General features: G+C 36.7%; 2 protein-coding genes and 1 long non-coding RNA gene across 3 annotated transcripts in view; 2 read left to right on the top strand and 1 right to left on the bottom strand.

Annotated features, from left to right (window-relative positions):
* Positions 1-3: 3 nt before the first annotated feature.
* On the top strand, positions 4-19048 carry ccdc57 (coiled-coil domain containing 57). The gene is made up of 20 exons (XM_065262799.1): positions 4-249; positions 607-1052; positions 1166-1274; positions 2401-2502; positions 3059-3216; positions 3298-3372; positions 5009-5209; positions 5594-5752; positions 10419-10581; positions 11656-11778; positions 12490-12664; positions 12866-13048; positions 13235-13335; positions 14476-14676; positions 14803-14859; positions 15401-15620; positions 16030-16178; positions 16411-16539; positions 16613-16799; positions 18700-19048. Exons 2-20 carry the CDS (start codon positions 655-657, stop codon positions 18885-18887), a joined length of 3078 nt encoding a protein of 1025 aa, XP_065118871.1. The 5' UTR covers positions 4-249; positions 607-654; the 3' UTR covers positions 18888-19048.
* LOC135744577 (uncharacterized) lies at positions 5008-20211 on the bottom strand. The gene is made up of 4 exons (XR_010530762.2): positions 20104-20211; positions 18682-18784; positions 5485-5688; positions 5008-5141 (listed from the first exon to the last, which is right to left on the bottom strand). It is a non-coding gene; the product is annotated as an uncharacterized lncRNA (long non-coding RNA).
* Positions 20212-20342: 131 nt separating this feature from the next.
* Positions 20343-24646, top strand: part of fasn (fatty acid synthase) — a 29737-nt gene continuing 25433 nt past the window's right edge. The window contains exon 1 of the mRNA XM_065262798.2: positions 20343-20500. The gene's annotated coding sequence lies outside the window, so the exon portion shown is untranslated. The remainder of the gene's footprint in view (positions 20501-24646) is intronic.

Genomic DNA, 24646 nt, shown 5'->3' with positions numbered 1-24646 from the left:
CACCGCCTTATGTTGCCATGGAAACAAGCACAGTGAGGCGGAGCTGTGCTGCTGTTTATGCTATGCATTAGCACACAAGCTAACCTGACCAAAAACGTTCACTGCAAACTATTTTAAAAGTATTTATCAACTGCGTTCATGTGTTTTTATTGTGTAGTTTGTATTTAATTCATTTCCGGATAACATTTGTCCCCAAAGCACCAAAGAACAGTCGGCAAACAGCTGAAGATATCGTGCCACACACGCGAGGTAAATATATATATATATATATATATATATATATATATATATATATAAGGCAGTAATATTTCAAATTATGTTTGTGTGACCTCGGTTAGCATATTTATCGCTAAAAACATTCAATTGAGCCAATTCATCACTCTCTGGTTCGACCTTGGGTTTTATGTTTATACTTCAGACTGTACTAATTTTAAATAAGTTGTTTTCATTCTTTTATGGTCTTAAAGGATTTGAACTATTTGATTTGAGATTTTAACTAAAGCTTTGATAGGTAGTAAATAACTACTTTATTGACATGTATTCTTCAAAACATCTGATGTGCACTTTGTTGTAATAATCTCCTGTGTTTACATACTTGGTTAACAGGATGACAGCTATTGCAGTATCCTGTTGTTCAGCATCTGCCCCATAACAATGCAAGAAGCTGTGGATTTAGATGCCCAGCTGGCCCGTAAAGAAAGAGAATGGAAAGAACTGCAGGCTTTGCGGATCCAACAACTGGAGACGGCTCTTAAGGAAGCCACATCAGAGCTCTTGGTCCAGAAAGAGCGTTTCCTCCGTTTGCGGGATGACTTCCAGTACAACCTACATGTGTTGGAGGAACGGGATAAAGAGCTGGAACGTTACGATGCCTCAGCGGCCCGTTTTCAGACCGAGGACAGTGCCAGACGGGAAGAGGTCAGTGAGCTGAGGATTGAGATAGCAAAACTCCAGGATGTTCTGGAGGAACAAAAAAGGATGAAAGATGACTTGGAACTGCAGTACCAGAAGAGGGGAGTCGAGCACAAACTCAAACTGGAGAAGGTGCAGAGGTATGTTTTATTTAGTAATATCAGGTTTAACATCCATCTTTTTTTCCAAATTTCTTTCCAAGGTTTTTGCTCACCTGCAGTGAATTTTGATGACATTTGTCATTGTTCTGTAGCACGATGGGAAGCGAGATTGAGAAACTGAGGGAGGAGAATGAAACATTGAGACGGGATCTCCAGAGACGTATTCGAGAATCTGATGGGGAGCTGACACTGCAGAAACAGGTATTTTTGTGATTTACATTATTCACTGATAATCTTTCTACCTCAAAATTGGTCATGTGACCCATGAGAACCAATGACATTTGGTGTTAATGATGTCGAACCTGGGGCACGCTCCAGTTTTCTCCGGGTTGCTAGGGTTTCCTGGAAACGGTGCCCTGCGCACCAGGGTTTGAGATATGTTTTCTTATGTTTGGTGGGTCTGTCAGAACTGCAGTCCAATCAGCAGCGAAACATGTAAATAAACCACAGTACCAAAGAGACAGCTCGCACAATGGGTCCAAGTTGGAATGTTCTCTTTTATTCTGGAAAGCAAGGGCAGTGACTGTAACATCAAGTGTATTTTACAGTATCAACATGTATTTATAACAATTTCATTATAAAAAATATTTTCAACATAAAAAAACACAAAGAATGGGCCTCTCAGCTACCGTAGTTGCAACTCTTGCGTCATCAGAACAGGGTGTTCAGCGTACAGCGCATCACCCTTTTTGTTTAAACACATTGTGCAACGTCACGGATGAAAGCAGCCCTGGTGTGAACATTAATTTAATTAATTTTTAATGATTACAAAAATTTTATTTTTGAGAACTGTTTAGGCTATTTTTTTCTTGATTTTTACTAATTAAAAAAAACATTATATTGTTTTTATACTTTTTTTTTTTCAAAAAAACATAGGCAATGAGGAAATATACTGTATAGTCTGTTCAGCAAATAAATCCACAGTATATATGGCCTCGGGTTATTGCCATGGCATTGTATGTTATTTAAAGTAAAACTGCTGACCTGAAGGGATTCCAGCTGGCAAGAGGTCTCAGTTGTTCATCTATGTCAACTATTTACTAAACCAATCCTCGCCTCACTCTGTAAAGTAAAATGATAAGGCCGTAAAGGATTACTGATAAATGTCTTTGAACTGATGCTATTTATGCAGTAGTGTATTCAGGTCAGTTCAGAAATAGGTTAGGTTATGCATTGTTTTGCTTTACTGGACTCTGTCGCTAACCTTTGACATTTAGGTAAGGTTTGCGTAAGCATTCCATAAAATGTTTTATCAGCTTTTCTACCTAAAAACAAACCAGTTTGTAGTGCTTTGATTTAATACAGATTTGCACTGTTACTCCAACAGGAAATGATGTCAGATTTTGACAATGAAATGAGAAAACGAGAACACGAGTTTAATCTGAAACTGGATGAGATGAACAGCGTTGTTCTTTCCCACGAGCTTCAAGTAAGAGACACATCCTGGTAAACCTCTTAAAAACTCTTGACATCAAAGGTCAAAGCTATTAATGAAGTATGTGGTCAAAAGTGATGTATGGTATAGGTTTGGCTAGACCCCTTAATTCCAGTGAATACAAACCCTAATGCTATGGCCAACAGTGACATTCTAGAGAATTGTGTGCTTATAACTCGTGGCAACGGTCTGTTAGGGCCTATTCTGTTCCAGCATGCCAGTCATCCCTGTGCCCAAAGCAAGGTCAGTAAAGACATGATTTAATGTTTTTGGTGTGAAGGAACTTGACCTGCATAAAGGCCAGACATGAACCCTACTAAACACCTTTGAGATGAAATTAAAAAAGGATTGTGAGCCACATGTGCCTGATCCTAGTGATTCCCCTGCAATGCCATATTCCAGCAGGAAGTCCCAACTTTTTTTTAATTATAAAATAAAATACAGTGTATTTGAAATTACTATAATGGTGGTGTCTACATACCTTTGGTAAAATAGTGTACCTCTGCTATATGGATATAACTGAGTTTGATTATAACTTTAAACTGTACAGGAAAAGCTTTTGGGCAAAGAGCTGGAGGTCCATGCCAAAGCTCACAGTCAGGCCACTGAAGCCCTGCAGGCTTGTGAGGAACTTTACCAGCAGGCTCAAAAAGAGATTCAGCGTAAAGATTGGGAGCTAAGGAACACTACTGCGATGAAAGACTCCAGGTAAACTGGCGCTTATGTACTGATATTAGACTTTGGATATTTCTGTTTTACTATATTAAGATCATCATTACTCTATCCCAGGATAAAAGAGCTAGAGGACAAACTACAACAAATGGAGAAAATATATAAAAAAGACCAGAGGGCCTACAACAGGAAGTAAGTACAATGCATTATATATATATATATATAATATATATATAATATAATATCCTTCATCATCGACATCTGTTGAATTATTATTATAAGGGTATCTTGCAAAATCTAGGGATGAGAAAACATCTTATTTTAAAAAGTTGAGATTGTATCTACTGATACTATCCACCTTATTTTTGACGTAAATGCGGGCGGCGCCATCTTTGATCTCATATGTGTAAAACTTCCGGTGAGCCACTACAGCTAATGGTTGTCCTATTGCGAGGGATACGAGTCTGCCGTTTCGACTGGCCATTTTAATGCTTATTATGAAATCCAAGAAGACCGGCATAATTTTTGCAGTTAGGGGATGCCATATTAGCTGATACAAACGCAGTAAATCTCTACAAAACATTTGTTTTAACTATAATACACGCACAAGATATGAATGTGTATGTGGCGCACGTGATTCTATTAACTGTATCCACACATCCATCCAGTAAAACTTTTCATAGAAACTGACAGTGAACAATAAATACAATAGTTATTCAAAAATAACTAATTATGCTGATAAAAATATGCTGATTTAGCTGGTTTATTTATTCTGCTACTATATATTATTACAAAAATGAGATTACAGTACAGAATATATACAACATAAACTGCTTATTAGTTAATGTTTATAATAGTTGTATTTGCGTACTTTTGTTATGTTTTAAATGATTTTTTTAAAATAAGCAAATAATTTCATAAGCTTATGTACTTATAAGCTTATCTACTGCGAAATAATACTGAAAACATGTCATAGTAGTTTAATATGTTTATTATGGTTTGTTTAAATAACTTGCAATGTGTTGAATGAGAAGCATAAGTTACGGCTGCTGTCGGACCGGGTGAATCTTAATGTGTTGCCATAAAAACTCAAACAAGTCGATTAAAAATTGCCGTTTAAATAAAACCGCACACCAGAGGGACAGTTGTGACATTTTAAACCATCACCTGAAAAGGTTAAGAAACAAGAACTCTCTGTATATTCCATGTATTAAACACTCGACAGACTGTCCCACTGTAGAGATATTGGTATGTCTCTGTGCTTTTATATTTAAGCATTGAAGACGGCGTCAACCCAGAGGAACAGCATGAAATGATTGAATATATCTTCATATGATGTATCAGGACACTTCTTAATTTCATCCTCACACTGGCTCATACATGAAATTATGACCGTAATCATCATGGAAAACGCTGGTTCAGTGACAGTACGCGCCGGAAGTTGCGCCCATAATTCGCACAAAGTGTCATGGGGCGTAGGAATAGTGAGGATACTGATATTCTCACATCAAGCACTGTGCCAAATGCATTAAATATAATTGCACCAAGCAGCAATCCCAAAAAACACGGAAGAGAAACAAGTCACAGTATATCATAATTTTATAAAACCCCCCACAATTTTATTTTACTGTGACCCAGCTATGATATCTTATCACCAGGTCCACATCTAGCTTGTTTTTTAGCTTATGATGTCAGTTCATGACCTAAAAAAACTGTGGACATGAACATGGAAGATTAATATGTGTAGCTTGGATTACTCTAGATGTGCTGAAATGATGTTCTGTGTTGTTTTGAAATGCGATACATTCTGGACTGCTTCCTTCCACAGGCATGCAGAGCTGGAACGGAGGTCTCGAGAGAGTAAAGATGCCCTGAATCTCATGAGAGAGACTCACGTCAGGGATTTCCAGGAAGAAAAGGGCAGGACATCAGAACTACAGGCTCAACTGGACAGGATGATCCTGGAGCACGAGAGGAGAGAAAAAAGCCATGCTGATGACCTTCAACACAAAGAGCAGCAGATACAGGAGTAAGAGACTAAGTAGTATTCACAGTCAAGTTAATTTTTTATATATACCAAGAAACTGATCAACTATGTTTTGGAGTTGCTTGGTGGTACAGTAGGTAATATATTACCAGTGGCTTTTGCTGACGTCTGCATTAGTGTAAATATATTGAGAGTAAATGTGTGGGTTTCTTTCAAAATGTCTTTCTAAGCACACAGATTATATAACATGTTTTTAATTCCAAGCCTGGAGGGATATTCATTTGTACGTGCTTATCATCTGTCAAATACATACTTACAATGTACATACTTGACATGCTCCAATTAGAGACACACTGTTCAGTGTTGTTCTGTACCGCAGCTGTAACTAGATACATATTCAATTTGAATCTCTATTATATGCCAAAGGCTCAGAACACAGCTGGAAACAACCCGATCTGGCTGGGATGCTTACATCACTCAGGTCTCCAAAGAAATAGTTGCCAAGGATACAGAGCTGCTTTCTGGAGGGGAGAGAGAGGCCAAATTGAAATCAGAGTTACAAAAGTGTAAGGAGGACGTCGAAAGGTAAGAGGGCATATTTGTATACTTCCTATCAAATGTTTGGAAATACCTGACACACATTTTTCTCGTTATCGAAAAAAAAAACAATCGCTCTTGACTAAATACTTGATGTTAGATTTGTGGAAATAACTCCCACAAAACATACGCATAACAAACATGACGCAGTTTATAAGGAAATTCCTTAATAACTAGGGTGCATACAGCTGTAAGACAAAGCTTGGCCACTTCCAAATCCAAAGATTTGTTGTTGACCATATATAATTATTTCTTATTAGAGTACAACTAGAAAATACAAGACATTTATATGCAGTATTAAAAAAATCAGAAAAAAAAGTTTTTATAAGTGTCAAGTGGGGGGGGGGGGTGCGTGGCAAAAACTAACGCAGGGTTAGTTGTAACACGGAACTGTTGAGCTAGGGGTGTGCCGGTTTCAGAATTGGTGATGACGGTTATGACATGAGTCAAATGTGACGGTTCATAACATAACCGTCTGTGGGGGGCGTTTTGCTCGTTTAAATGCTTGTGGATTGACGCGAAAGTGTCATTTTACCATCATGAATGTGATGCAAAGTGTGTTTTAAACATTAATGACTTTAAGCAATTTAACAGAGAGCAATGAAATATAAAAAAAAACACACACTGTTAACAGAAGACTGCGCTGTCACTCTCTGCTCAGCATAAATGAATCCTCTCTCATCTATTTTGATAATCTTCAGAGAAACAGATTTAATTGTGTCTATATCTGTCATTACATGGACCGGAATGTGGATTAAAAAGCGTCTTGAAGAGGTTTTGCTCATAAATGCATGTAAAGTAAAGTAATATGAACTTGAGATTTTTATACTGTTATTAAACTGCAAAGTATGCGCTGCAAACGCAGCCGACAATGGCCACGCGCGGCAAACGCTCTCCACATACAGTACGCGCTGTTCAGTGCTCACACTTGCGAAGTAAACCGGCGTTTGAATAAACAAGACACTGATTAGCTACTTACTCTACGTTTATTTAAAATTAACAGCAAGACAAGCAGTGAATGTGCTTTCAGGAGAGTTAGTAGATTAGCACGGGAGGATTTGAACTTGAAAAGCGGAGTGTACTGACGCCTTTCCGCGGTTAAAACAACATCCTTCTTATGGTCATTCATGTTTATTTGATGCTATAAATTAACTAGAAGGAAGAGATGATTTGAAAGGTGAGACTTTGTTTAATTTGTTAAACCTCAAAAGTAACTGAAAAGTAACCTGGTCTGTCCTGTATGTCAGCGCGTTTTCAGTGTCTGCCCCGCTCTGTATTTTTCACTGCGTGAGAACGTGAGGGGGCGTATAACACAGACTGTTAACAACTGTTTTTAATAACTATTTAAACATTCTTTATGATAAAAATGTTTTTTAAATATGTTAATAACACGGTTTTGCCGGTTATAGAGTTCTAATGACGGTGTTCAACTATAACCGTCGGTCTCACGGTTATATAATGACCGTCACAGCCCTATGTTGAGCGTTTTGTTTTTCCGGTATTTTTTTTCACGCTGCCAAAAGACGATCTCCCGCAAATTATTGGAAATATATAATGTTTTTCCAGAGAGTTATTGATGAACGAGTATTTTGGTGGCAGCATGTAAATATTTTTTTTCATCATATGTTTCTAAGTTGGGTGTGTAATAGAGCTGGGGTAAACGACTATTTATTAAACGATTAATCTGTCGACTATTTTTCAGATTAGTCGACTAATCTAACGACTAATTGGACGATTAATCTAATGATTTGTTTCTGTTGCTTGATTAATAAAAACCATAATGTATCTCAAATAAATTCCAAAAACATTCTTAATTATATACTTTCAAGGATGTATCAGTGATTTCAGGCCAGGGGGTGGCCTAAGCTACTTTAGGGGGTCCATAGTCCATGAAAGAAAACGATGTGTAACTATGTATCAAGAAAGCATGAATGAATGCATTTTAAGATGTAAACAAAATAAGGGTGAATTTTAAACATTTCTGCTGTATTTCTGTTAAAGGGATTCACCCAAAAATGAATATTCTGTCATCATTTACTCACCCTTATGTTCTAAACCTGTATAAGTTTATTTTATTTTGATAAACACAAAATATGATATTTTGATAAATGATGGTAAGCATACAATTAATGGTATATCCATTAAATTCCACCATGTTGTTTTTATTGATGGCGCAGATGCACTCATCTGTATTTACAAATCCAACCAGTAAAGCATTTTAAAGAAACTACCAGTAAACAATAAATACAATAATTGTACAACTAATATTATGCTGATAAAAATACTGATTAAGCTGATTTATTTATTCTGCTAGTATATGTTATTACAAAAATGCGATTACATTACAGAATATATACGACATAATCTGCTTAGTTAATGTTTATAATAGTTTGTAATGTGTTTGAGCGTACTTTTGTTATGTTTTAAATCAAAAAGCAAATACTTTAAAAAGTAAGCAAATAAGTTCATAAGCTAATGTCTCCACCTGCGTAAGCAATGTAATAATATTTTCTTAAATCGAAAACAATACTCAATACATGGAGTAGTTTAACATGTTTATTATGGTTTGTTCAAATAACTCACAATGTGTTGAATGAGAAAAATGCTGCTGACTGTGTCGGACCGCGTGAAGCTCGACGTGTCGCAATAAACAAGTCCATTTAAAAATACCGTTTAAAAAAAACCTCACAGCAGAGGGACAGTTGTGACATTTTAAACCAGCCCCTGAGAAGTAAAAACACAAAGTCTTGGTAAAATCCATGTACAAACACTTGACTGACGTTCCCATTGTAAAGATACTGGTATGTCTCTGTGCTTTTATATTTGCGCATTGTTGAAGACCCGTCACCTCCGATCAACAACACAAAATGATTGAATATATCTTCATATATCAAGCCACTTCTTAATTTCATCCTCACACTGGTTCATACATGGCATGTGTAGTAAATATTAACTGTTTAAATCCATGTTTTATGCGTGCTCCCACTACGCCCACCTACCGGCTGGCAATTAAAACGGAAGTCTCGGACCGGAAAGGTAATACGTCAAATTCTGCGTTCGAGAAACAGGTGGATACATTTTTTTTTGTCATAACTGTGCTGCTTTTGTTTACATATTTAGACATTTGTGTCCATTTATAATTAACCACTTCAAGTATATAGACAAAATAGTATTGAAATAGTGTTACAACTACCCCCTTCTTGTTACAATTAACCCCACCTAGGGGTAAGTTGTAACGTTTGCACTTCTGTCATGTTTGGTGTAATTGTCCAAGAAGGTAGGTACTAGAAACAAACTTCAAATGTTCATTTGTAGCAGAGATTTGTGTGATGCTTGTGTAAAAATATAATTAATCAAACTCAAATATTTGTTGAATGAGTGAGCCAAAACCAAAAAGTGTTGGGTTGTGCCCCGCTCTCCCCTCTTTAGCATGGCCTCCCATTATACTTCAGCAATAACAGAAACCTGCAGGCAAAATGAAATCCTTATTTCTAATTCTAATCAAATGACTTCAGTGTTCAGTAAAGAGATGTACTTTGTGCCAAGAGAAGTTACATTAAATACTGACTTTTGCTTTTGACTTTTTTACACTTTGCGTACATATTTCCTGCTTGTATCTAAATAGACTGGAAAATAAATATGGGTGCTCATTAAAACTTTGCTAAAATGTCAAGCAAATGGTGGCTTTGACACAGTACTGTACATCTAAAATGTAATTTGGTCAGCATTTTGTACGTAATACATAACACAATTTTCAAAAAACTAACCATTAGGCCACCACTGCCCGCCCACTATAAACAAATGAGTAACCATCATCTTAGACTAGAGACTGATGACATTAACTTCACTTGAGAGTTATTTCCAAAAGTTGTTTGTGGTTTGCATAAAGTTGAACTTTTTCCAACGTTTTCATGTAGCTGGACAACAATCACTGTTGCTCGTGTCACTGAAGTCACCAAGTTTCCATTGAAATGAATGAGATTGCGTCACTCTGCCGTTGCTAGTCGCTGGCGATATGCACGCAGCTTAAAGGGGACAGAGAATGAAAAACCATTTTTACCTTGTCTTTGTTGAATAATGGTAGTCTACCCACATTCACAAACATACAAAAAGTGCTAGACATGCTAAACATCTCAGTCTCATAGAAATTCCTGTTTTAGAAATGTCAGCCAGAAAACGACCCAATCTGAAAAACTGATGCTTATGACATCACAGGCATCTAACTGCCCCTCCACTTTAAAATAATTGGCTACATTTTTTGAGTGGCAGCAAAGTCAGCCAATCAGTAATGAGATTGCAAGTTAAGCCAGTAGGGGGAGCCAAATAGGTGCAAAACCACTTGTTTAAAATCCCCCACCCTAATAGAGCTATCTGAGAGGGGTTTTTAGGAAGCTTCTAAGGCATTACAGACCCAAACAACAAATTTTTGTCGACATGTCACATCACAGAACAAGAATAAATACTCCGTTCAAACATTCAATGTCACCTTTAAACCGTTATCCAAAAATGTGGAAAACTGCATTGATAAAAATGTAAAAGGTCAACAACTAATACACAGCCATAAGCATAAAATTATACAGCTTTGTCTACAGTTCAGATGGTTTAAATTGTTTATTTAACATAACTTGACAACAGAAGCACTCTTGACTGTCAGGTATAAGCAGCAGGTGACCAGTGGTCTGCAAAGGGAACAGGCACTGGAGCAGAAGAGGGTTCAGATGGAGTTAGATTGGGAGCGACGTTGTGAGGAGGAGCGTTCTGAACATTATCTTAAGAGTGAGGATCTTATCCGAAGCCTGACCCAGTCTAGAGACAAGGTGAGATAAAAGATCAAATGGTACTAAATACAACCATTTAAAACATTTACTGAACATGCATTAAAAAAGTGAAAGCAGAATTGGAGAAGGTTTACTTTATTTTCCGGACTATAAGTGACATTTTTTTCATAGTTTGGCGATCCTGGAACTTATAGTCAGGTGCGACTTATGAAATAATTTTGAAGTATATAAAAAAAAACATTTCCGTCTACAGCTGCGAGAGTCCGCTCTATGCTGCTCCTGTATTTATGTAATTCAATGGATTCAGTGATGCGGTATGACTTCGGGAGGTTGGTGAACTTGATTTGGCTTGTTATTTTAATTTAGCCTATTTAGCCTTTCATGTATGTTCTGTATGCTATTGTGTATCGCGTAATTAACTGTTTATGTTACTTAAATATGTACGGACACCTATTCAGCCTACTGTTCTGTGCTATTGTTTAGTTGAATAAGTTGATTTTCCAGATTTAATGTCTGTTCTTTGGCTTGGATTTTGTGAAATCATTTTCTAAATAAATGCGACTTATAGTCCAGTGCGACTGGACATTTTTGACTGATGTGACTTCTACTGTTTCTCTTATCTGTATTTCTCATATATGCTCTAATCGGTTTCTAGACATTTTTGCTGTTTTTGCAAAAAACTGAAACTAGATAGAAATTTTAATGACTATAAAACCCCATTCACACAGCACTTTAATCCCAGAATATTTCCTTAAAATTGGCAGAGAGGTTTCTGTGTAAAAAACGTCCCAACCTAAGTGAAAATCATTGGCAATGTGAATGAAAAAATTCAACAATTCCAGGACAAATCCTGGACGCATTTTCCGTGTATTTTCTGTAATCTCTGTGTGAAAAGGGCTTAAGTTTGTGAATATTCAATGGGGTATGCAATGCTTGTGCCAACAGTGCTAAACGTTTTTAATTTTTTTCGAGTAGGGCTTTATTAACCTCAAAAGGTTAATAAAAGACTTTCAAAAGGCCTTAACTGGTGCATAAAAAACTATTAAGTGCATTGTAAAAAGCCCTATAGCATGTATTCACAGTTCATTTGGTGTATCTGGTTACTATCCACAGGTAACTGCTGAGTTAAGAGAGAAGGAACGAGAGTTGCAGGAGGCAGTGGCGTTGCTAAAAAGTGTCACGATAGAAAGAGATCAGGCACTGCATGGTATCAAATCAGCACCAACTGGAACTCAGGTTTGACCACACGCAGTCTTCTCTGTTACACCATTCAGACCCAGATTAAATATCATACAGAAAGTCACAGCCACATGGAGTCCTTGTGCAGAATCTGTACTTTCATACAGTTCACAGAATCCACAATGGGAAATGTTATTACCACTATTCTGAAGTGATTCTGTTACATGAAGCTGAGATTACAGAGTGCTGTGAATGTTCTTATCTTCTCTGTCAGCGGTTTGTAAGGTCATTTATCAAGACACATTTAAGAGACTTTAAATAGCATATCAGGAAAGGATGACTTGCCACCAACAGAATGTTACTTTGAAAGTTCACAAACTCCCCAGACAGTATGTGCAAGAAAGGTTACAGGCCATAATACCACGTATCAATATATTCAGCACGACATAATTTGGCCCATGCACCAGCATTTTAAATTGCCTGCTGCCATTTGGTTTTGGGACCCATGTAAAGTAATACATATTTTTAGCACATTATCTTTTTTTGTATTTACAAAAAGTATATTTTTAAATTATTTATTTCTATGAATTACCTATATGTATGAATGTGCTTAATAAATATAAATTGCCTTGCCTTGGTAACTCATCGCTACATACGTTTGTCTCCACCTAGTGGTAGCTAATTATCCTAAAAATATATGTAATTGTTTCATTCATGGTTCCTTTTGCCTTAAACGAATAAAATGATTCAAACGATTGAACTTTTTAGCATGACAGCAGTAGTTTCCCTTCAGAGGAGATCAGAAGACTCCAGCAGCAGAACAACAGCCTTAAAGCTGTGGTGGCTGAAATGAGGAAAGAGATGGAGAACCTGTGTAAGCAAATGACAACAGACAAGAGCCAGGCCCCAACCAGGATCATAAATCCAGAACCCAGCACTGCAGGTCAAACAATAATGCAAATTATTTGAAAAAATATTTTTAGTTTATTATGTACACGACCCTGTCTACTTTAATTGTGAGAGCCTGTCGATGAGGGACGAGGCGATACCATTTTTATGGGCCAGTGCTTGAAAATATATAAAACTAACAGTAGTGAACATGTTTTTGTGACGTATGAATGATTGTGCGGATGATTTACTATAGATTACAGTAAGGCTCTGGAGAAAGAGGTCATGGAGCTCAAGGCCAGGTGTCGTGTTCTTGAGGAGCAGTTGGAGGAGTCCTCCAAGACCGGCAATATTTCCAACACTCCTGGCTTTCCTTTCCCTGTTTCTCCTGACAATGCCTACATCCAAAACCACATCAGATCCCTCAACGAGACCATAGGTGACTCCATTGTTCATTTAAATGAGTGACGCATGTTGTTTTCTGTGCCTCAAAAAGCTGAGGCAGTCTCTGGACTTAAATCCTCGGTCAGAATAACTAGTTATAGATTACAACACGTTACATAACCTAGAGAAAAAGATGGGGGAAACCTTAGCAGGAACACTTAAGTAATGTGTTTGTATGTAGGTGGGCTGCGAGCAGAGAAAGTGGCCACTGCTGCTGCATTGAAGAAACAGGACGTGAGACTGGCCCATTTAGAGTCTGCTGTGGAACAGCTCACTCGACAGGTAATGATTTTAGCCCAGAGTACTCCAGGCATTTAACATTCAACACTTAAAGTACAATACTTTCTATAAGTGGGGGTTTAAAGGGATAGTTCGGCCAAAAATGATATTAAACCCATGATTTACTCACCCCCAAACTGTCCAAGATCCACATATCCATCATTTTTCAGACTAACACATTTTCAGTTATTTTTTAAAATGTTTCAGATCTTTCAGTCAATCAAATGTAAAGTTACGGGGTCCACGTCCTTCAAGTACAAAAATGTGCATCCATCCTTCACAAAAGAAATCCAAACGGCTCCACGATGATAAACAAAGGTCTACTGAGGGTAATCCACACAGTGTGGTTGTAGAAATATCCAAATGTAAAACTTGAAAATAACTAGCTTTCGGTAATGCCCCATCTTAGTCGCGTCCACATTCAATATGAGAGCGTACGCAGTTTATGGAGGGTTCTGTGCTGCTGCTCTGTGCCCCCGCCCTCCGAATTTGTTATACATCACTGAGAAAAGTGCGTACACTATGCTGATACTCGTTCCTGAATACAGAGGAGTCTAAGATGGCGTTGTTACCGGAAGCTAGTTATTTTCGTTTATAAAGTTTTAAATATGGATATTTCTACAACAAAACGGCACGGATTACCCTCAGAAGGCCTTTGTTTATCATCCTGGAGCCGTTTGGATTTATTTTGTGAAGGATGAATGCACATTTTTTTGGACTTGAAGGACGTGGACCCGTAACTTTACATTTGATTAACTGAAAGATATAAAACATTTTCTTAAATAACTGAAAATGTGTTCATCTGAAAATGATGGACATGTGCATCTCGGACAGCTTGGGGGTGAGTAAATCATGGGTTTAATATCATTTTTGGCCAAACTATCCATTTAAAATTACAGATGAGCCCAGTTATAGTTTTGCAGAGATTTTTATCCAAAGCAACTTACAATGCATTCAAAGGTATATTTTGTGGGAATCGAACCCACTTTGTGTGCTCTGCTAAAACCATGCTTTATTGACTGTGATAGAGTAGTCATATGCACAGCTTTTGCTGTGAACTTTATCGTTGACATTTTATGGCCAGCTGTTAGCAGAGAACCAAACTTAATTATTTCATATCTTTAATGGCACCCTTTTCTTCAGTGTCACTCAAAACACATGGAAAACGAGGGGTTACGTTTGGACCTGGCCAATCAGAAGAGGGCAGCAGTAGCTGAAGAGGCAAGTCTAAAGCAAAAATTGGCAACTACTGAGCTGGAGTTACAGGAAGTGAGACAGGAGGCTGAAGAGTATCAGAAAGGCAGTTTGCTGCACAACCTGGAGACTGTGGCCCTGGGTAACCAGGCAAGTTTTAAAGTATTACCTTAAATACTTAATAAATGCAAATAAAGATATATATTCTGCTTAAAAAGAGAACAACTAAGATAATCAAGAATGTCATTTATTAAACTACAAAATGTTTGTGGTCAGGTATCAGCACTCAAGGTTGACCTTGCAAGCAGGAGAGAGCCTGTTGTTCTTAACCAGGTACAGTATTATATGCAACACCATTATGTTAGTTGAAAATAATCTTTTTTGACTTTTTTAAGATGTCAAATAAATATTTGATGTCCCCAGAGTACATGTGAGAAGTTTTATCATATACAGTAGATGATTTATTTCAGCATGTAAAAATTGCCACTTTGCAGGTGTGAGCATAAATGTGCCATTTTTAGGTGTGTCCTTTAAAATGCAAATGTGCTGATCTCTGCACTAAATGGCAGTGGCGTGGTTGGATAGTGCAGATTAAGGGGCGGCATTATCCCCTTCTGACATCACAAGGGGAGCCGAATTTCAATGAACTATTTTTTCGCATGCAGAGAATGGTTTACCAAAACTAAGTTACTGGATTTCACATTTTCTAGGTGCATAGAAGCATCGGGGACCCAATTATAGCACTAAGTCAGATTTTCACGCATACACTTTAAGAATTTATCCCTGGCATGAAGTGTCTTTTATCAGGATTATATAATAAACAATGTTTGTCTGAAATCTCTGATTATTTAACACCGTCTGTCTTACATTTAAGAGTGAGATAGTGAAGCAGCTCCAGGAGGAGAATCTGTCCCTGAGACAACAGCTGCTGTTAGGAGGATCACCCAGAGGGGGCGCTGCGGGTGACGTCGCAACGCTTCGTTCAAAGCTTAAACAGGCTGCACGCTTGATCTCCGGCCTCAGTCAAGACAAACGACAGCTCATTGAAATGGGCAACAGGCTTCGAGCACAGCTGATAGACGCTGGAGTCAAGGGTTGGAACCTGTTTTGAAATCTATTCAGTGGTTTCAGTACAGTAGTTTATACAAGAGTGAATAAGCAATGTTACATATTTTAATTAAATGTTATTATGTGGGATTTAAAAAGTCGTGTTTTGTCATTTTGGGAAAGGAAGATAAATAACCTCTCATTGTTATACTGGTGCCCCATCCAAGTGGAGTGATCCACGTTGGCACCAAAGAAATAAAGAAGCCTTGATATGCTTCACACTATAAAGATATCCTCCTTGTTTTTAGTTTTGACTGTTTCACTTCTGTTTAAAACATGCTTTGAGAGTTTTCAGAAGTGAATTAAACAACAATGTTTGACCTTTTCCCAAAGTTTGCATCCCTATAAGTTTATTTTAGTGTGTTTAATCTCTTTTTTTTTTCTGTTTTTCTCCAGTTCCCCGGGATGCAAAGATCATAACCAAACCAAGCAATGATACAGAGCACAGTCTGGTGGAAAAAGACACCTGCCAGTCTGAGCATGGGGTCCAGTCAAAGAGTCGCTTATCTACTCTGGAACAGCTACAGTATCAGTTAACCAATCAGGTGACTCAATTGAAACATGCTCGCTGGATTGAAAAAGAGGACATATTTAGTAATCAGACTGGCCTGTGTAAATTTACACTATCTGATATAGACAGCTTTTGTGCAATGCTATTTTTATCAATACCACTGGAGTGTAGCAGAGGTCAACAAACTCATTTTTAGATGCATTAAAAACAGTAGATCATACAAGCATAAAATTAAGGATCATACATTTGACATTTCTTATTCCTAGGAACTACAATATGCTCAAAGAGATCAGAATAAGGAAAAGCCTATTGTTGTTCATACCCGGTCCTCTGACAGCGAGAACTCAGACAAACGCAAAACCACCAACCCATGGGATCCACCAGCTAGAGACAAGGTACTGTGACAAATTGTTATTTGTTGTATTATATAAAATATTGAGTTTCAAACCTTTTTGTTTCCTTTTCAAGTTTGTGGATATTAAAGAAAATACACCTCCGCAACAAAACCGGTCTGAAGCGCCTGTACCCGTGCCCGGGTCACTCCATACGCTGATGTCGTCTTTGAGCACGGATGAGTCTCTACAGGAGGTGTGGAAGATGTTAGATCGAGGTTTGAGTTCCTCTGCACTTTCTCAGAGTGACAGTGAAGGCAAAGGTAAGAAGTAAACCCATCAGTCTGAACCAACAGAGATGTTAAGATTAAAAATGTGTCTATATTAAATAGAGTACAAAAAATATGTTTAAAAATGTTAATGGGGATGTTGGGAATGTTATAAATAGTGGACTATGTTTGGGTAGGCCTTTAAGACAAGATATGTACAGTATTGCTGCTAATAAAACCTCATTAAAACCCCCATTTTAAACTTTATCAGCATGTGTTCACTCCTTGCTTGCCTAATGCCCACTGTTGTAAGCCAGGCCTAGCAGTCAGTTTTTGGCAGATCCAGTAAAAAGCAATTTCAGCTGATAATAATGAAACTATATCATGACTTCACTCTTTAATAGCTGACTAGTACACTTTGTTGATTTATATGTGAGCAGGTAAGTGCAGCATGTTCTCCTTTACTGTAAACCATGGCACATTTTATCATTTGAAATCAGATTTGCAATGTGAATAAGGGGAATCATGACAGAGTTGCATGATTATAGTCAAGGCCAAATAAAAGTTGGCCAATATATGTTGATAATGTTGATTAATCAGATGTCATATCAGCCTGTGAAATTTATAACAATTACATTTATGCATTTGGCAGACGGTTTTATCCAAAGTGCATTACAAGGTGTACAATTATTTTTTTAATTTTTAATCAATGTGTGTTCCCTGAGTTCGAACCCTTGACCTTTTGCACTGTTAACAGTTACCAGTTTTCATTATTTTCTGATCTTTGATTGTTAGTTTTAGTAAGTTTCCCAATGCTTAGTAGTTTGTAAGGTTTTTAGTACATTTAGCATTTATTTTTGTTATAATATTTTAATAGTGTAAAGCAGTGGTTCTGAAACTGGGGTCTGTAAGATTGTGTCAGCTTGATGACATTTAAAAAAAAACACATTATTTTATCATAAATTCTGTGTAGTTAAACCTCAGAAACATAATGCTACTAACCAACAGAAATACTTTGTATAATTTAATATGTTTTAATAAAATTTTAGGAGTTACAATTTTTATGTCACATTTTTCTTTGGGGGAGGCACAATAGGATGCACTATACATGGGGGGCAAACGCCAGAACTTTGACTGCAGCAAAGGTCTGGAGTTTTTGTTGCTATAACTGGCCAAGATCTGCCTATACTTTCACCTACAGATTATTTCTTTTAACTTTATATTACTTAAAAATAAAAATAATTTTAATGTTATTTTTTTAAATAACTTTTATAAAATTTTCTGGCTTTTTTAATGGCAAGGTCAAATTACTGTAGCACATGAGTTTCGCCATTCAGAAGACTGACACAATGTCTTCAGTAAATAGAAAACGGTTGCCAGTTGCTAAAATTAACCTCTAATACACTGGACAGACATTTGCATCATTTCAGAATTTGGCTCTGAAACAGCTTATTGCAATGCTGGCTGATGCATCTGTCTGTGTAACTGGGATTCATCCCAGTGTACAATGTGCAATAAACCATGAGCTCAGGCAATCACAGAGATCATGCAAGCTGAAGTTCAATGTCAGCATTGCTTCATAGCACATCACTTAGTCCAAGGAATCCTATCAATTGAAATTTTATTGTTTCACATCACATTAAGTGTACAAGATCATTTTTAATGTGCATGTATTTCACAACTATATTTTTATTTTGTTTACTTTAAAGTGTTTGTTATTACATAAAAAATATAATAAATAATCATAAAGGTGGTGTTACTGGTCAAAAAAAGACCCTGCTTACTCCTGTTAAAAATATGTAAAGCAGAAGCACTATAATGTTAAGTAAGTTGTCAATTTTTTATTAAAAAACATTTACAGATCACATATTATGTGCACAATAGTGAACACACACAGCTCACTTTATGCATAAATTAAACCAGCGATTTTGCTTACCTTTATAACTGTTCTCAGGGAAAGTGGATACAGAAGTCAAAGTGCAAGATAATACCAGTCAGCCTCCTACTGCACTGGTCAATGTGGAAGGCAAGAAAGCATCCTTTCAGGAAAGAAAGAAACAAAGTCGAACATTTGCACCTGTACGAAAGCCACATCCTGCTGGACATTCGGGCAAGATTCGAAATTACAACATCAAAGACTGAAAATAAAAATTTTGGGGGCCATCTCGTTTGAAGGAATATACTGTTTCTAGTGCTGTATTTTATTTGCTTTTTGCATTATGCTTTTTGTTACAATTTGTAAATGTTTTATTAAATTATTGTATGATTTTATACAACAGATATGTGAATCAGCAGTTATTTGTAAAAAGCAACAAAGTTTAAGAGAAACATATGTAAATTTAAAAAAAAAAAACGTTATATCAAAAAGTTACGTTTGTACAACATAAACATAAGTATTTCAATGAGTTAAATACATTGGCAATTAATATGCTGTATAATTTTGTTTTTATAACAAAAAACGTTTCATTGAACGAAAGTAACCCCTCTCCACAGGCCCACCCTGATGATTACGTCACAACGTCAGCAGGTGTACCATTAAACCCCTCCTACAGCATTGTCCTCACATCACCCTATCTCCTAGCAACACTTTTGCATTCATACTGATTGGCTTGCTTAACACCCTTTCGCCCACTGATTGGTGCCTTTTTCACAGGCAACAGTCAAAAATACAAGCACAGTGCCTCTTTCACGTGTTTTAAGAGCTCAGCAGCGCCACCAAACGACACAAAATGGATGTTTTCGACAGCCAGCGTCGTTGCGCACACGGTATGACGTCATAGTACCGCGAGAGTAGTGTATTTGAGCGAGTTTCCGATCGCTCTCGCGGCACTTCGATGTCATAGCATAGCGTAAGTGCTTATGTTTCGTGTTTTTTCTTGGTTCCATATCAAAACAAGCAACTCATAATAATACAAATGTTAAATAAAGATTAATATAAACAAGACACACATCTTGGACATTTAAGGATTAACTGCTTGCACCCTTCTCTTAGAAAAAAAATGATCATATTTATTTATTTATTTTAGTAAAATGACAGTACGCATGTGTTTTTGTTTTACCGCCGTTTTATTACCACAATTTTATAACAAACATTATCGTTAAACAATTGTTATAGCAAGGCAATTTTAAATTTGTATAAAATAGTTAAAAGTTTTTAGTTAAAATATTGCCATATTGTCATTCAATAAAAATAACACTGATACAGCATTCACATACTGCACGACTAAAACGACGTCAAAAGATGCTAACCAATCAAACGACATATAGTGGTCAAATTTAAATAATTATTTTATTTGCGTCATCCATAAATAATAAACAATTACCAAATCCATCCAGTGTTTCAACCTGAACAAATTACCCCAGACACCGTCGCATTGAACTTGAACCCAGATGATCAAAGAACCTGTAAAGCAGACTTTTCTGCCACTGTTGCGCACGTGATCCTCTAGTGATGAACTTTATTAACCCGGGCTGCGGAAGAAGATCAGCCCATCACCGACTGCGTCTGCAGCCCAGCCTCTCCTCTCATTGGACTGCGATTCACAGCCAAACTGTCAGCCCATGTGGCGTGGCTACCGAGGATGTCAGACATTTAAATGAAACAGACAGCGGGGACGCAGGAGGGCGAGAGTAATGTTTTAGGGCTTGGCCGAGGGGGACATCACCGTAACTCTGTACAGAAAGAATAAGAGGAATATATAGGTCATCCCAATCCTTAAGGATCTGCGTGGGAGATACTTAAACTGCACATCCAGGTAAGGATGCATAGTGCTGTATCTGTAAATAAGATTGAGATAAGAAGTGATGTTGTAAAGATGGAGTTTCTTATATAGAGATTTTAAATGAGATTGTTTGCAGATGGTGAAGGTGCCTCGATAATGTGCAATGTTCAGTATGTGTGGTTCGGTTCAGAATCATACACTCGGTTAAACATCATTATAAAATCAAGTGGTTTGATTATTTAAATACACGATGACGGAATCCATCTTTAATTCGCCGCGAGGTGCTCCTAAATAAATTGTCACGTTGAATCTTTCCATGCACACAATGAAAGCGTGTAGCTGTTAAACCGGGAGAAATGTAACACGTTGAGATGCGAGACGAGTATCTGTAGAGCCAATACGGAATTTGGCACTCACTGAAACACCTCTGTTCGCCGGTTTGGCATACATCCATTTTAAGTCCTAAAAGGCCTGCTAGATTTAGGATGCATAGGGGTGCAGTTTTTTGTCCGCAGATCTTCATCCATCTCTTCATCTTCATCATTGGCTCACGTGAGTGAGCCTGGACTTAACTTTATATTGCTTTATTTTATTTAACTCTCATGTTTTGTTAATATTGCCTCATATTTAAATGTGTGGGGTCCCTAACACCCAAGTTATTATTATTTTTTTTTAAGGGATAGTTCACCCAAAAATAAAAATTCTGTCATCATTTACTCACTCTCATGTTGTTGCAAACCTGTATAAATTTATTTGTTTTGATGAACACAAAGGAAGATATTTTGAGGAATGTTTGTAATCAAACCATTCGTGAGCCCCATTCACTTCCATAGTATTCATTTTTCCTTCTATGGAAGTGAATGGGGCCCACAAACATTCCTCAAAATATCTTCCTTCGTGTTCATTAGCACAAAGACATTTATACAGGTTTGTAACAACATGAGATCGTTCAGCCAACATTTTTGGGTGAACTATCCCTTTAATGTGTCATTTCCCCTACATCTAACTTTATCTGATCTAACAAATTCTGGTTTTCAGATATCACACACTTTAACCCTCAGGGTTTTGTGTCTACAACGTGTTCACCGTTCTTGGCAGTGTAGCATGAATTGTGTTTATTGACACTTGGGGTCTTGCAGTATGGAGGAAATTTCTAAAATTTTGCTTCGACTAAACACCAAAACATGAGAATAATATATTATGAAAATACATGGTCTGAATAATCCTTCTTACAATGCTCAATCCTGCTTTAAATCCTGATTAGGTTTAAATTTGGTACACCACATGCTTCAATCTATGATTTTTTTTTAAGGCTGTAATGCAGTCATCAGCTGATGTCACCGTTGCATCATGGGAGTTTGTTAGTCAGAGGTGCATGGAGGCGAGTGGTCATTTACAATAACGGCTGATGGGATCTGGGTCAGGCCGATTACACTCAGTCCTTTCAGAAATCTGTTTACTTACAGTCTCAACTTGCTTTTACCAAGCAGTTTTGCGGTACAGTTGAGCTGTCAGGAAAACGGATGTTCCTGGTGTTTGCCGGCTTATTTATCCGTAACACTTTACGATAAGCTCGTATTTGTTAATTCTCCAGGTTGGACAACACTGTTTGATTGTTTGTTAGTAAATGCCTTGCTAACTAATGCTAACATAACATAAGCGGTATGGTTTTCAGCATTTATTAATTTTTGTTAATGTTAGTTTATTGTGTATTAAAGGGATAGTTCACTTTAAAATTAAAATTCTGTTATCATTTACTCATCCTCATGTTGTTCTAAACCTGCATGAATTTCTGATGAACACACAAGAAGATATTTTGAGAAATGATTGTAAACACTCAGCAGTAAGTGACCATAGACTTCCATAGTAGGAATAAAAAATATGATGGAATTAAATGGGTACAGTCAACTGTGTGCTTACCATCATTTATCAAAATATTTTCTTCATCATTTTTCTTAATACTTCCAAAATATTTTTCTCCTACTATGAAAGTCAATGGTCACTTACTGCTGTGTGTTTACCATCATTTCTCAAAATATCTTCTTTTGTGTTCATCAGAAAAAAAAAATTCATACAGGTTTAGGACAACATGAGGATGAGTAAATGATGACAGAATTTTCATTTTGAAGTGAACTATCCCTTTAACTAATGTTACCAGTTGTAACTTTTGATTTAAAAAAAAAAAATTTTTATTCGTAAGTGCTAAAATTTTCATGAGCTACGATTAAGAAATGCTGCCGATGCATTGTTCATTGATAATTTATGTTAGCTTAAAACTACACACGCTTAGTTATTTTACAGTGTGACCAATTTACCTACAGCTTGGTTGGGTTGTGAGAAGTTATGAATAGAACCAATGTTCAGGGCTTAAGTTAGGCGGTTAACTTAAAAGATTTAACTGGAATTTTGTTCCATTCTGAACTAATGTGTTTAACAATATTGTGACACACAGGCTAGTGCATGTGAGCACCTGCCCGGCAAGAACATCTCCTTCCGGTGTCACTATGGCAACATGAGTAGTAATTCTTTACCCTAGAATTACCGGTTCACATTTGTTCATCCTGATTGTGTAACTTGGAAAATTGGTAGTTTCCTTTATTTGTGCATTTTTACTTTGCTAAGTATGTGAGCTATGCATTAAAGGGATAGTTCACCAAAAATGAAATATTAAAAAAATTATGGTAAAAGTACACACCTGATTGTAACTATTGACTTCCATAGTAGGAAAACAAATATTATGCAAGTATTGAGATAAATGATGAAAAAGATATTTTGCTGAAAAGCAGCACACAGTTTATCCATTGAATTTCATCATATTTGGTTTTCCTACTATGGAAGTCAATGGTTACAATCAGATATGTGCTCACCATCATTTATCAAAATATCATCTTTTGTGTACATCAGGAAAATAAATTCATAAGGCTTTAGAACAACATGAGGATGAGAAAACGATAACAAAATGTTACATTTTTGGTGAGCTATTCCTTTAAGGTAACTATTTTAGTTGCGTTTACCTTATTTGGGTTAGTTTAAAATCCAGAACTCATTTGAATCTTTTGACTAAAAGAAAAGCCATAAAGCTGCAGTTTGTAATGTTTTAACATTAAGAAGTCATAAAAACTTAACCTTTTATTGATTGGTATTGGCAAAGGCTAAACAGTTATTTGATTTATATGAACAACCACATTAAAGTTTATTGTTTTATGATATATAATCTCTGTCCTTTTTGAGCTACCGGGCACTAATGTGTTTTACAACCCATTCATGCTTTGTTCGGCTGTAGGAAACCATCTGTTACGTAATACATGTTTACTGTTATACTATACATTTTTTTTATATTATGCTATGGCTGCTAAACAGATCTTTGCATTATACATAAGGAATAATTGGCAACGGGACATTATTAGTGCACATTATTTTCAAATAAATAAAGGAGTGAATTATTCCGCTTTTTTGCTTATTCCGGTTACCACAAACATTGCTCTAGTGCCTATTTTTAAGACCTTTGACAGGTCAGTTGTGCGGTTTACCGAAAAAAAATCAACACTAATGGAACATTTCTTAGCCAATCAGAGTAAAGCATTCAAAAGGCCTGTGATATAACTTCAGATAATGATTCCCTACATATGAAATTATACTGTCGTGTTTAAAGACGTTTCATCGGACACGATACACGTCTGGTCCGAACTTTACTTCCGGTTTCAGTTGTTTTAATAGTCTGACTAGTTGCTAAACTGAACTCTTGAACAAATACCTCGTCGAAAATGACAAATGTTGTGGTTTCCTAGTAAACTACATGTTGTTGTTTTTTGTTATATAAATAAACTACTTTAAAAGGACTTATAAAAAGGACTTGTTATTTATTCTTAGCAGAGTTTACCGGAAGTTACATGTTGACTACGAAAGGCGCTTGTTTATGTTGTTACTGCTGAAACCGTCTATAAGCTTGCTTGCTTTGTAAAGACGTAAAAATTAGGGATGCACCGATAGGATTTTTTTCGGGCCGATACCGATTTAAACAGACAACTTCTGGCCGATACCGATATTAAACACTTGTATACAATATTATACAGTTGGTCTATTAGCTAGTTTATTTCTGCATCAAATTATTTTTACTGAACATGGATTGGATCTGATTAACATTCAACTGACCAACATAATAAGAGAGGCACAAATTTA

The sequence above is a fragment of the Paramisgurnus dabryanus genome, chromosome 1 (assembly GCF_030506205.2).
Source record: "Paramisgurnus dabryanus chromosome 1, PD_genome_1.1, whole genome shotgun sequence".
Lineage (NCBI taxonomy): Eukaryota > Metazoa > Chordata > Actinopteri > Cypriniformes > Cobitidae > Paramisgurnus > Paramisgurnus dabryanus.
This window is presented reverse-complemented; position numbering and strand designations above follow the sequence as displayed.